Raw genomic sequence first — 12,606 nt, forward strand, 5'->3', positions numbered from 1 at the left:
ATTCTCCCACTTTAAGTCATCCCCACACCCTTTCCCCAACCATGCTCCTTCTCTTCCCTAGCCTCTCTTTTTTCTACCCCCAATTTTTTCCTCTCTCTGTACCTTTGCCCCATCCCCCAGTGGATCTGCTCTCCCCTCCTCCCCCACACCTGCCTATCACTATCTCTTACCTGCATCTACCCATCACCACCATGTGCCCACCCCACCTCCCCTCTTTTGTCCACCTGTCACTGCTCTGCTTTTCCCTCCTACATATTGGGCTTCCCTTTTTCTTATCTTCAGTCCTGAAGAGGGGTCCTGACCCAAAACATTGGGCATTTGCTTCTCTCCACAGATGCTGGTTGGCCTGCTGAGTTCCTCCAGCATCACTGTGTTTTTCATCTAGATTCCAGCATCTGCAGTCCCTTGTATCTCTCAGGCATTTAAGAGGCTCTTAGATAGGCACATGAATGTGCACAGAATGGAGGGATATGGATATTGTGAAGGCAGAAGGGATTAGTTTAGTTAGGCATTTAATTACTAGTTTAATTAGTTTAGCACAACATTGTGGGCCGAAGGGCCTGTCCCTGTGCTGTAGTGTTCTATGTCACCATGAGGGATTTGAATCTACATATGGACTAGAAAAATCAGATGGTCAAAGGTAACCCAGGTGGAGTTAAAGTGTTTTATGGCATAGTTCCAAATCCAACCAGTAAGCAAGCTTGGTACTGTTCGGTGAGATAGGCTTCAATTAATGACATTCTCATGAAGGTTCCCTTGGTAGCAGCAATCATAATGTGCTTGAATTTTACATTTGGATCGAGGGCAAGAAGAAGAATGGGACCAAGACTGGTATATTAAACTTAAATAAGACAACTATGAGGGGATGAAAGCGGACCTAGCTAAAGTGAACTGTCAAATTACAAGTAGAGATCAGTCAGTTGAGATGCTGTGGCAGACTCAAGGGGATCTTTCAGAACAGATCATTTGAATACATTTGAATTAGCAAGAAAAATTCCATGGGGAACAGCTACTATCTGTGGTTATCTAAAACAGTTAAAGGCAGCATCAAATTTAAAGAGAAAGTTACTGTTGTCCAAAATTGAGTGGCATGTCAGAATATTGGTCAGAATATGAAAAAACTGAATGAGCAAAAGATTAAATCAGGAAGACAAAGTGAGCTAGAAATACAACAGATGGTAAAGACCAGAAAACCATGGGCATTTAAAAGAGTAAACAAAATGAGCATTGGTCCCATGGAAATTATGTCTGCTGATTTAATAATGGAAAACAGATGGATGAATTAAACAGGTCTTCTGGATCGACTTTCAGTATAAAAAATACAAGTAACATGCTAGAAATAGGTGTAAACCAAGAACTGGAAAAGAGAGAACTCAGGAAAATTACAATCATCAGGAAAGTAGTATTGAGCAAATTGTTGGAGCTGCAACTGCCAAGACCCAAGGTCCTGAAGAAGTTTGTCTTAGAGTCTTGTTAATGTGTTTTACTTCTCCAAAATTCCCCAGATCTGGGGTTGTTTTATCAGATATGAGCATAGGAAATGTAACCTTTATTCAAAATGGGAAGGAGACCGAAAGGAGGAAGCAACAGGCCAATGAGCTGAGCACCTGTCATTGGGAAGATGTTAGAAGCTATAATTAAATATGTTATAGAAGGGCACTCAGTTATATTCCAAGTAATCAGGCAAAGTCAACATGGCTTTGAGAAAGGGACATCATGTTTTACCAATATACTGGTTTTATGAAATGGTCACATGTGCTGTGAATGAAGAGAAACCAGCTGATTTGCCATATTTATTGTTCCAGAAGGCATTTGATAAGGTGCAGTGTCAAAGGTTATGGCACATGATGCAAGGAGGTAATATATTGGCATAGATAGTAAACAGGCTGACAGGAAACAGTAGGAAAAAAGTTGGTAATTTTCTTGTTGGCAAGATGTAAACTGTGGTGTGCCACATGGATCCGTGCTGTTTTGTAATGTTCATAAATGACTTGGATGAAATGACCAAGTGCATGGTTGTTAAATTTGGTGATGACACCAAGAAAGATATAAAAGTAAGAAAGACACAGAAGTTGTTAAGAGATAAGGAAGCTACCAAGGAATACAGACAAATCAGTGGGCAAAGATTTGGCAAATGGGGTATAATGTGGGAAAATGTGGAAATGTCCATTTTTGGCAAGAAAACTAAAAACGCACATTACCTAAATGGTGAGAGATTGCAAAGCTCTGAAATGCAGAGGGATCTGGGTGCCCCAGTGCTTGATTGGCAAAAGATTGATATGCAGGTGCTGTATGTCCTTTGGAAAACTACAAGTGTTAATGTTTATTGCTTGGGGAATTGAATACGAAAGGGGGACTTTTGCTTCAGTTAAGCAGGGCGTTGGTGAGACCTGATCTGGAGCACGGGCCACCTAACTTCAAGAAAGATGTCACTGGATTTCAAACAGTTTTTATAAGGTTTTCTTGACTAATATCTGGAATGGATGGGTTGTCTTATGAGGAATGGTTTGACAAGCTAGACTTGTATCTGCTGGGAGTTTAGAAGAGTGAGAAGTGACAATTGGAACAAACTCCTGAGGGGTCAGTGTGGATGAGGATAGGATTTTGGGAGGATCAAGGATGAGGAAAGGATATTGGGAGGATCTAGGACTGGGGTCACTGTTTAAAAAAAAAGGGTCACCCATTTAAAACAGATGAGAGTATTTTCTTCCCTTAGAGGACTGAGATTGCTTGGAACTTTCATTCTCAAAGAACGGTGGAATATTGACAAAGGTAGATAGATACAATAAGCAAGGGGGTGAAAAGTTACCAGAATAAAAGAATTGCAGAGTTGAGGTTTACAATCACATGAGCCTGACCTCATTAAATGGCGGAAAAGGGTCAAGGAGCAAGTAGCCTACTTCTGCTTTTAAATCTTCCTTACCGGGAGACCACAGTCAGTGTAGATCAGTAGTAACATCTCCTCTTCACTGACAATCAATACAGGTGCACCTCAAGGATGCATGCTTAGCTGACTGCTCTACTCTCTCTACACTCATGACTGTGTGGCTAAGCACAGCTCAAACGCTATCTATAAATATGCTGATGACACCACTGTTGTTGGCAGAATCTCAGATGGCGATGAGGAGGCGTACAAGAGTGACATAAGATTGGCTGGTTGAGTGGTGTTGCACCACTCAACCAAGCCAATCCATCTCACTCTTGTACCTCACACTCAATATCAGCAAGACCAAGGAACTGATTGTGGGCTTCAGGAAGGGGAAGTCAGGAGAACAGACACTTGTCCTCATTGAGGCGTCAGCAATGACCAGATCTTGTGCTGATCAGCTGGCAGAAGTATTTGCAGACATATTTAACCTCTCCCTGCTTCAATCTCAGGTACCCTCCTGTTTTAAGAAGGCCACTATCATCCTGGTACCAAAGAGAAGCAAGGTAACATGCCTCAATGACTACCGACAAGTGGCTCTGACATCCACCATCATCAAGTGCTTTGAGAGGTTGGTCACGGCTCGCGTCAACTCCAGCCTACCAGACAACCTGGACCCACTGCAATTCGCCTATCGCTGAAACAGGTCTACAGCGGATGCCATCTCCCTGGCCCTACACTCAGCTCTGGAGCATCTGGACAGTAAATACATCTACATGAGACTATTGTTTATTGACTACAACTCTGCCTTCAATGCAATAATACCAAGCAAGCTCATCACCACACTCCAAGACCTAGGACTCAACACCTCCCTCTGCAACTGGATCCTTGACTTTCTAACAAACAGACCGCAATCAGTGAGGATAGGCAGCAATTCCTCCGGCACGATTATTCTCAACACTGGTGCCCCACAAGGCTGCGTCCTCAGCCCTCACTCTACTCCCTGTACTCTCATGACTGTGAGGCCAGATTCTGCTCTAACTCCATCTACAAGTTTGCAGATGATACCACCGTCGTAGGCCATATCTCAAACAGCGATGAATCGGAGTACAGGAAAGAGATAGAGAGCTTAGTGGAATGGTGTCATGACAACAATCTTGCCCTCAATGTCAACAAAACAAAAGAGCTCGTCATTGACTTCAGGAAAGGGGGCGGTGTACATGTACCTGTCTACGTCAATGGTGCTGAGGTCAAGAGGGTTGACAGCTTCAAGTTCCTGGGAGTGAACATCAACAGCCTGTCCTGGTCAAATCATGTAGATGCCATGGCCAAGAAAGCTCACCAGTGCCTCTACTTCCTCAAGAGGCTAAAGAAATTTGGTTTGTCCCCTTTGACTCTCACTAACTTTTACCGATGCACCAGAGAAAGCATCCTATCAGGATGTATCACGGCTTGGTACGGCAATTGCTCCGCCCAGGACCGCAAGAAACTGCGGCGAGTTGTGGACACAGCCCAGCGCATCACAGACACCAGCCTCCCCTCCTTGGGCTCTGTCTTTACCTCTCGTCGTCTTGGTGAAGCAGCCAGCATAATCAAATACCCCACCCACCCGGGACATTCTCTCTTCTCTGCTCTTCCATCGGGTCAAAGATACAGGTGCCTAAGGGTACGTACCACCAGACTTGAGGACAGCTTCTACCCTACCATGATAAGACTATTGAATGGTTCCTTTATACAATGAGATGTACTATAACCACATGATCTACCTTGTTGTGACCTTGCACTTTCTCTGTAGCTGTGACACTTTGTACTGTTACTGTTTTTACCCGTACTACATCAATGCACTTCGTACTAACTCAATGTAACGGCACTGTGTAATGAATTGACCTGTACGATTGGTTTGTAAGACAAGCTTTTCACTGTACCTCGGTACAAGTGAGGATAATAAATCAATACCAATGGAAGGGGTGAGCAGCTTCAAGTTCCTAGGTGTCAACACCTCGGAGGATCTATCTTGGGCCCAACACACTGATGCAATCATGAACAAGACACGCCAGTGGCTCTACTTCATTAGGAGTTTGAGGAAATTTGGTCTGTCACCAAAGACTCTTGCAAGTTTCTACAGATGAACTGTGGAGAGCATTCTGACTGGTTGCATCACAGCCTGGTGTGGAGGCTCCAATGCGCGGCATTGAAAGAGGATGTAGGAGTTGTAGACTCAGCCAGCTCCATTATGGGCACAAGCCTCCCCGCCATCGAGGACATCTTCAAGAGGCGGTGCCTCAAGGCGGCGTCATCCATCATTCAGGACCCTCACCATCCGGGACATGCCCTTTTCACATTACTACCATTGGGGAGGAGGTACAGGAGCCTGAAGACCTACACTCAGCGATTCAGGAACAGCTTCTTCCCCTCCACCATCAGATTTCTGAATGGTCCATGAAAACTACCTCATTATTCCTCTTTTGTACTATTTATTTTTGTACCTTATAGTGATTTTTTATGTCTTGCACTGTACTGCTGCAGCAAAAGAACAAATTTCACGACATATGTCAGTGATAATAAACTCAGTGATAATAAACATTCGTATGATCGTATGTAAACTCACTCACCTCACCACCTCTAAAAATAAAAAATTAACCATCAAAAATATTCAAGAGTTCCTCAAGTCACATTTTCAGTTATGTGAACCAAGGTATCCATCTCCCCATGACATATACACATTAAATTCCTAACTGAAAGAAAATTGAAATTGACAAAAATAAATAATGGTCAAAAAAGCATCAGCAATAAATTTTTGCTGTTGGCAAGTTGACTGCTACTTAAACGGAGAGAGTTCTCAGAATAATTTTATGGACATGACACCTGTTCAAATGGTAAATTATACATTTCATTCAAATTTACCTGGGGGAAGCGAAGTTCTGTGGCATCAAACTTTAGGTGGTGTAACGTTGATTTTGACAATAAAACATGGTCAAGAAAGGTAAATAGTCTGCCATTGCTAATTTTTACTGAAGCTTCAAATATGTGTGGAGATGTGAGGTCACAAGCATATAATATTACAAATTTTAGCATTCAGAGAGCCAGTCATCATTCATTGTCATCAACAGGTCTTCCATTTCAATAGGGAAAGGTGCAAGAGGACTTCCACTGTGAAAGTAATCATTACTCTAAATGGAATGATAATCACCATGAAAGAGGAGAGAGAAAGTTAGTGACACAAGAGATCAAGTACCTAAGAGAGCAGTAAAACTAAAGTTAAGTGATTGTTTGAAACTACGTGGTGAACCTTTGAGTTGTTCAAATCAGTTGTGATTAATAAAGCATAGTTGTCAGGTTAGTCAGTGTCTGGTGTGTTTTTATCGTGTGTTGTATTTTATTGGTAACAGTAGAATTTATCCTTAGTAAGACTAATGTTAAAATGGTGATCGACTTACCAAGTTTTTTTAATGGACGCTGGTGGGAGGTATATCCTGCTTTCTCATGATGGACTGAAGCAGCTGGAGACGTGTCTTGCTTTACATTAGAAGATATGTTAGTTTCTTTCTCAGGGGTTGAATGTGCTCCGTCTATCTTCAGAATCTCCTTTAACATTTGTGTTCCTTTCTATCAGCAAAATCAAAAATATTTATTACATTAAGTCAAAAGTTTTCCAAACATCCAAAAATCAAAACGCAAGGAAACAGTCAGAATTCATCATTTGTTAGAACCAGAATACTACTTTGTGGGAGCAGGGTAAGAATTAGAAAGTTCAATCAGTTAATATAGATTAAGAGAAGAATATTTTCAACTACAGATTATCTAAGTCAGGGTTTGCAGATATCATATTCAGTTTTGGACTCCTTGACTTAAAATGTTGGACAGGGGGTAAATTATATTTTCTGCCAGCTTTTTCCACACAAAGGTGGTTTGCAATATATTATTCTCCTTGATCTTAAACAATTAAAAAAAAGTCCCACCCTCTGGAATTTAGTTGCTGGGTGGAACTTCAGTTGACTTGATGGGGGGGGGGGGGCTGCGGTGCAGGGGAGAAAAGTGAGAAGAGGGCTAATGTCTGCTTTAACACTCTCATTAATTTGCTTCAGACGTGCAGGGACAGGACACAACTAAAGGCAGGAGCATTGATGTAAAGTGGGATCTCAGGGGTCCCGAGTCCACAGCTTCGGTTATTAATTTGCAATTTATTCATAAGTCCACATGGGCATTAATAATGCCATGCTGGAGGTTATATTGTTTCAAGAGTGTGCAGAGAACATTGGGAAGACCCCTTACAAATTTGTTATCCAATACATTTAAACTCACTCAACTGCTAAATCCATCCTGATAGGCAAGTTCATCTCACATACCACACATATACAAATAGATGTTTGCACGTAATGTGAAACAGCTTTAAGACACATTTAGATTTTGTTTCTTTTTAAAGAAGGTCAAAGAAAATATAAACCTTTGGTTTTATACTTGCCTGATTGGCATCCTATTGAATACCTCTGCCACAGCATCATTTTTGCAAAATATTTTAAATTTGGCACAAACTCTGCTCAAGGAAGAACACCTCATTTTCTTCTGCAAGTTGTAACACTTGGGATTAATACTGAATTTAACAATTACAGGTAAGCAGCCCCCCACCCTACCACCATTTCTTTTTCCAAGACATGTGATTTTATTTCAAGATGCTTTGTTTAAATTTATCTTGGAATCATTCGGTTACAATGGTCAGATTTTAAAGGAATTGTTACTTTGACATCTTGAGCTCGTTCCTTATCAGACATATCCTCTGTTCTCTCCCCCTCCCCCTTCTCACTTTTCCAGTTCTGAAGGAGGGTCCTTGGCTCAAAGCATCAACTGTTTCTCTGACATGATGATGGCATCCAACATTTGTTTTTGTTTCAATTTTATTGGTACAGTTCATTCAGATATTGTTACTATGTTCATCTCAGAACTCATAAGCGATACGAGTACTGTAACATTTGGAACTCACCACTGAACCAAACAATCTGCTACAAGTTACTCTTCGTCTGCAATTTTCACTTTAGTTATATTAATGTTGGGTTGAATTCATAACTAAATAATATACCTGATGATTACATATTACAAAGCAGTAAAACACCGGTAATCCAGATGGCGATGAGGAGGCGTACAAGAGCGAGATAGATCAGTTGGTTGAGTGGTGTCGCAACAACAACCTTGCAATCAACGTCAGCAAGACCAAGGAATTGATTGTGGATTTCAGGAAGGGGAAGTTGGGAGAACATACACCTGTCCTCACTGAGGGGTCAGCGATGGAAAGGGTGAGCAGCTTCAAGTTCCTGGGCATCAACATCTCGGAGGATCTATCTTGGGCCCAACACACTGATGCAATCACAAAGAATGCACGTCAGCTGCTCTACTTTGTTAGGAGTTTGAGGAGAGTTGGTATGTCACCAAAGACACTTGCAAGTTTCTACCGATATATGGTGGAGAGCATTCTAACTGGTTACATCACTGCCTGGTTTGGAGGCTCCAATGTGCAGCATCAAAAGAGGCTGCAGTGAGTTGTAGACTCAGCCAGCTCCATCATGGGCACAACCCTCTCCACCATCGAGGATGTCTTCAAGAGGCGGTGCTCCAAGGCAGCGGCAGCCATCATTAAGGATCTTCACCATCCAGGATGCCCTCTTCACATTGCTACCATTGGAGAGGAGGTACAGGAGCCTGAAGACCCTCACACAACGTTTTAGGGACAGCTTCTTCCCCTCCACCATCAGATTTCTCAACAGTCCATGAACACTACCTCAGTTCTCCTCTTTTGCACTATTTATTTATATTTGTAACTTAAAGTAATTTTTAATGTCTTGCACTGTACTATTGGCACAAAACAACAAATTTCATGACATACACCAGTGATAATAAACCTTATTCTGATGACCCGCTATCCAACTATTTGGAAATCTTAACTGCCCGCCATATGGCTTACTGAGACCAGTCCCCGGGCTCCCTCAGAAATGCATTGGGCTGTTTCCCAGGCTCCCTTGAAACCCACTGGATTGTTTCCTGCATTCCCTTGAAACCCATCATTTCCCACTCTAACTCAAAATCTACCTTGTTCAGAAACTTATCGATTCTCGAGAAAATATTATTCAACTGTGCAACATCTAAAACAGCAGCAAATTAAGTGCGCTGAAATATTAATAGGAATAACATCTAATTGAAAAATTGGCATCACCAGTGTTCTGAGCATGCTGGATTAATGGAGTTTTACTCTACTTCATTGAGACTGGAAAGTAACAGAAGGAAATGGCACAACATATTAACCTTCCTGTGAAGAGACAACTGGTCCATCATGCCTCTTTAAGACTCGTTAAATTCCACATTCATTTTTCAAATTCTTTCCAAAAGGAATTTACTTCATCTTCATTTAAAAACTGTTCATATTGTACCAATGACTTAAAGAAATCTTATATAATTGTATCACATTCAACTTGAAAACAGGACTATTTGACAGCTTCTCATCAAATTTTCCAAGTCTTGGAAAATTTGCATAAGTTTACGTTTCAGACATAGAACTGCACAGCACAGGAATGGGCCCTTTGGCCCCCAATGCCTGCACTGAACATGCTGCCAAATTGAACGAATTCTCAAATGCCTATACATGATCCACATTCCGCCATTCCCTGAATATTCATGTGTCGATCCAACAGCCTCTTAAATGACACGATTGTATCTGCTTTCACCTCTCTGCCTGGCAGCCTGTTCCAGGCACCCATCACTTTTTTTTAGAAACTTGCTCCACACATCACCCTTAAACTTTCCCCTTAAAGGCACGTCTTCTAGGATTTGACATTTCTACCTTGGGAATAAAGATTCTGACTGTTAACCATACCTTGTAAATTTATATCAGGTCTCCCCTCATCCTCTGACGCTCCAGAGAAAACAAACCAAGTTTGTCCAACCTCTCCTGATAGCTCAAATCAGCATCCTGGTAAACCTCTTCTGCACCCTTTCCAAAGCTTCCACATCCTCACTGCAATGGGATGACCAGAATTGCACACTAAACTCCAAGTGCGGCCTAACCAAAGTTTATAGTTTTATATAGCTGCAATGTTACTTCCTTACTCTTATACTCAATGCCCCAACTAATGAAGGCAAACATGCCATACGCCTTCATTACCACCCTATCTACTGGCGTGACCACTTTCAGGGAGGTATGGACTTGGACCCCAAGATCCCTCTGCACGTCACTGCTGTTAAGGGTCCTGCCATTAACTGTACATTTTCCCCTTACATTTGACCTTCCAAAATGACCTCACACTTGCTCAATACTCTATCTTATTTCCTTTTTAAGCGAGTTAAGCAACAAGGAGGAAAACTTCCTCAATAAATAATACTTCAGAATAAATGTACTTCAGAATCAACACTGTAAATATCCTTTAACCCTCTAATAATTATATGCAATAGGAAAGATGAAGAGAGTAAAACATAACAGAAATTGACTTGCCAAGAGAAGATTCAGCTTTTAAACCATCTATAGTGGAATAAATAATATCCTCACCGATAAACCAATTGTTTTTAAAGCACTCTACACCTGTGCAAGAAATGAACGGCCAGATTTCATAATCCATCCAGCAAAACACTTGACCCTTATTTGACTGACTAGCTCGAGCATTTTACCATCTCATAAGAAATGTACATTTTCACATTTTCTAATCCAGAACTTTGTATTTGTCAGCATTGAACTTAATCTTTTCAGGAGTTTTTTTTTTACATAGGTGAATCTCATTAGCCACTGTGCCCAATTTGCACCTTGGACTGAATACTGTAGTCAGCAACAAAGGAATGGCGCTCGCTATGAACAGGAAACATGCTGCCTACAAAGATCAAGTGATGTTTAATGGCATAGAGTGCATCATTTCCATCATTGGTGCTGGTCTCCAAGCTTTCACCCACTCAATCTAACTACCTATATCCTGCTGCAGAGTTCAAATATTTTCATCACAACATGCCCTCCTCACTTATTTTCATGTCATCAATAAATATGGACACCTCACACTCTGCCTTGTCCTCAAGGTCAGTAATATAACTCGCAAAAAATTGAGGGCCGAGAACAGATTCTTCAGGCACTCCACTACTTACTTCCGACCAGCCTGAAGGAGACCCATTTACCCCAACTCTTTCTTCTATACGACAACCAGTCTTCACTCCATGCTCATACATTGCCCTCAATATCACGTTCTTATCTTGTGCATCAGCCTTTTATGTGGCACCCTATCAAATGCCTTCTGAAAATCCAAACACACCACAAATATTTGGCAGCTAGCATGAACACAATAGTGCAAAGGACCTGTCTCCATGCTGTATAACATGTAAAAGTTTTGAATAAAATTTTATTTTTAATTTATTTATTATGCTGCTAAGTCTTTTTTCCAGTAGTAAATAAATATGTTAGTGGAAAAACTAACGCAGGTAATATTTTGTTTGATTTGCTCTTTTTTTGAAAATGCTGCTGCCACTCATTTCATTTTTTTTCCCCAAAAACCTTGACTACCATTTTTCATTCTTGATTACTTCTATCTTATTGGTGTACCCTTAATAAGTCATGACTTACTCCCTATACAATGCTAAATGTGAGCAGATTGGGTGCAGGGACACTTGGAGTAAAGTTTGATGTCTGAATTTTGATACATAGATTAGGTACTGAATGCACTATGCAGAATAATGCCGGCACGTATCTAACAGCTGTCAGGCACTGTGCAGAAGTAATTTTAAAACAAGGCCAAGAAACCAAACCTGAGATCACTGATCAGCACCAAAAACTTACAAGTATTACTGACCTCCCAGCAGCCTCAAATCTACAAGTTGCTTTAATTTCCTAGAGATGCCTGTTGAGACCACCACATCCTTGAAGAATCTTTCTAAAGAGCTACCTTAATATTTGCAGCTGAGCATCAGACAATGCTTGACAGAACTCTGCAGGAGTAATGTGTTGCTAAATTGTTGCAAAATTTGACCAAAAGCCAAAACTCATGAAGTGAACAGGACATGAAATTATTGCTAAGGACTTGGACATTGCTTTTCTCAGAAGCACAAATGTTGCAGTTAATAGAAAATTTATAATCCCCTTTTGCTTTGGGTAGTTTTAAAATATCAACAACGTAACTTCCTTGACAATACTTACCATTGCAAAAGACTGTGGGGATAAAGGTTCTCCATTATTTCCCTTATTTTCTTTGGACTGTGAGTCTTGTGCATCTTTCCCTGCTTGTCCACTGGATGTCTTTAATGAAACTAACAGTTCTTCAAAATCAGATGAGACCTGTTGACATATTGCATGGTAACATCAAATACAAATTCAAGTAAAATTGCAACTACAAAGGATAGCTCAAAATCCTCGGAGCAATTTTGAAAGGCAGCAGATGTAAAAACATGGTGTTTATCTTTGAAAAAAAACAAAGACCAAAGGTTAAGACAAAATGAGATTAGAAATACATCATTTATTAGCTGACAACAAAATAGGGCATGGTGGCAAAATCAGCTTCCATTGAGAATTTCTTTTGTTTAAAAAAATAACGCGTTTTCATGATATAAGAAATACAGTCATGGAACTACACAGCACAGAAACAGACCTTCAGCCCAACTTGTCCATGCCGGTTAAGGTGGCTTCCTGAGCTAGCCCCATTTGCCTGCATTTGACCCATATCCTCCTAAACCCTTACTATCCCCGAACCTTTCCAACTGTATGTTAAACAGTGTAATCATAGAGAAGA

General features: G+C 40.9%; 1 protein-coding gene across 2 annotated transcripts in view; it reads right to left on the reverse strand.

The window, feature by feature from the left end:
* The window catches only part of xrn1 (5'-3' exoribonuclease 1), a 102,818-nt gene that overhangs the window by 11,085 nt on the left and 79,127 nt on the right, over window positions 1-12,606 (reverse strand). For both annotated transcript variants that reach the window (XM_052018968.1, XM_052018967.1), the window contains exons 37-38: window positions 12,018-12,155; window positions 6,304-6,472 (exon numbers count right to left, since the gene is read on the reverse strand). In XM_052018968.1, the coding sequence (XP_051874928.1) occupies window positions 6,304-6,472; window positions 12,018-12,155 (307 nt within the window). The remainder of the gene's footprint in view (window positions 1-6,303; window positions 6,473-12,017; window positions 12,156-12,606) is intronic.

The sequence above is a fragment of the Pristis pectinata genome, chromosome 6, assembly GCF_009764475.1.
Source record: "Pristis pectinata isolate sPriPec2 chromosome 6, sPriPec2.1.pri, whole genome shotgun sequence".
In the NCBI taxonomy this organism is placed as follows: domain Eukaryota; kingdom Metazoa; phylum Chordata; class Chondrichthyes; order Rhinopristiformes; family Pristidae; genus Pristis; species Pristis pectinata.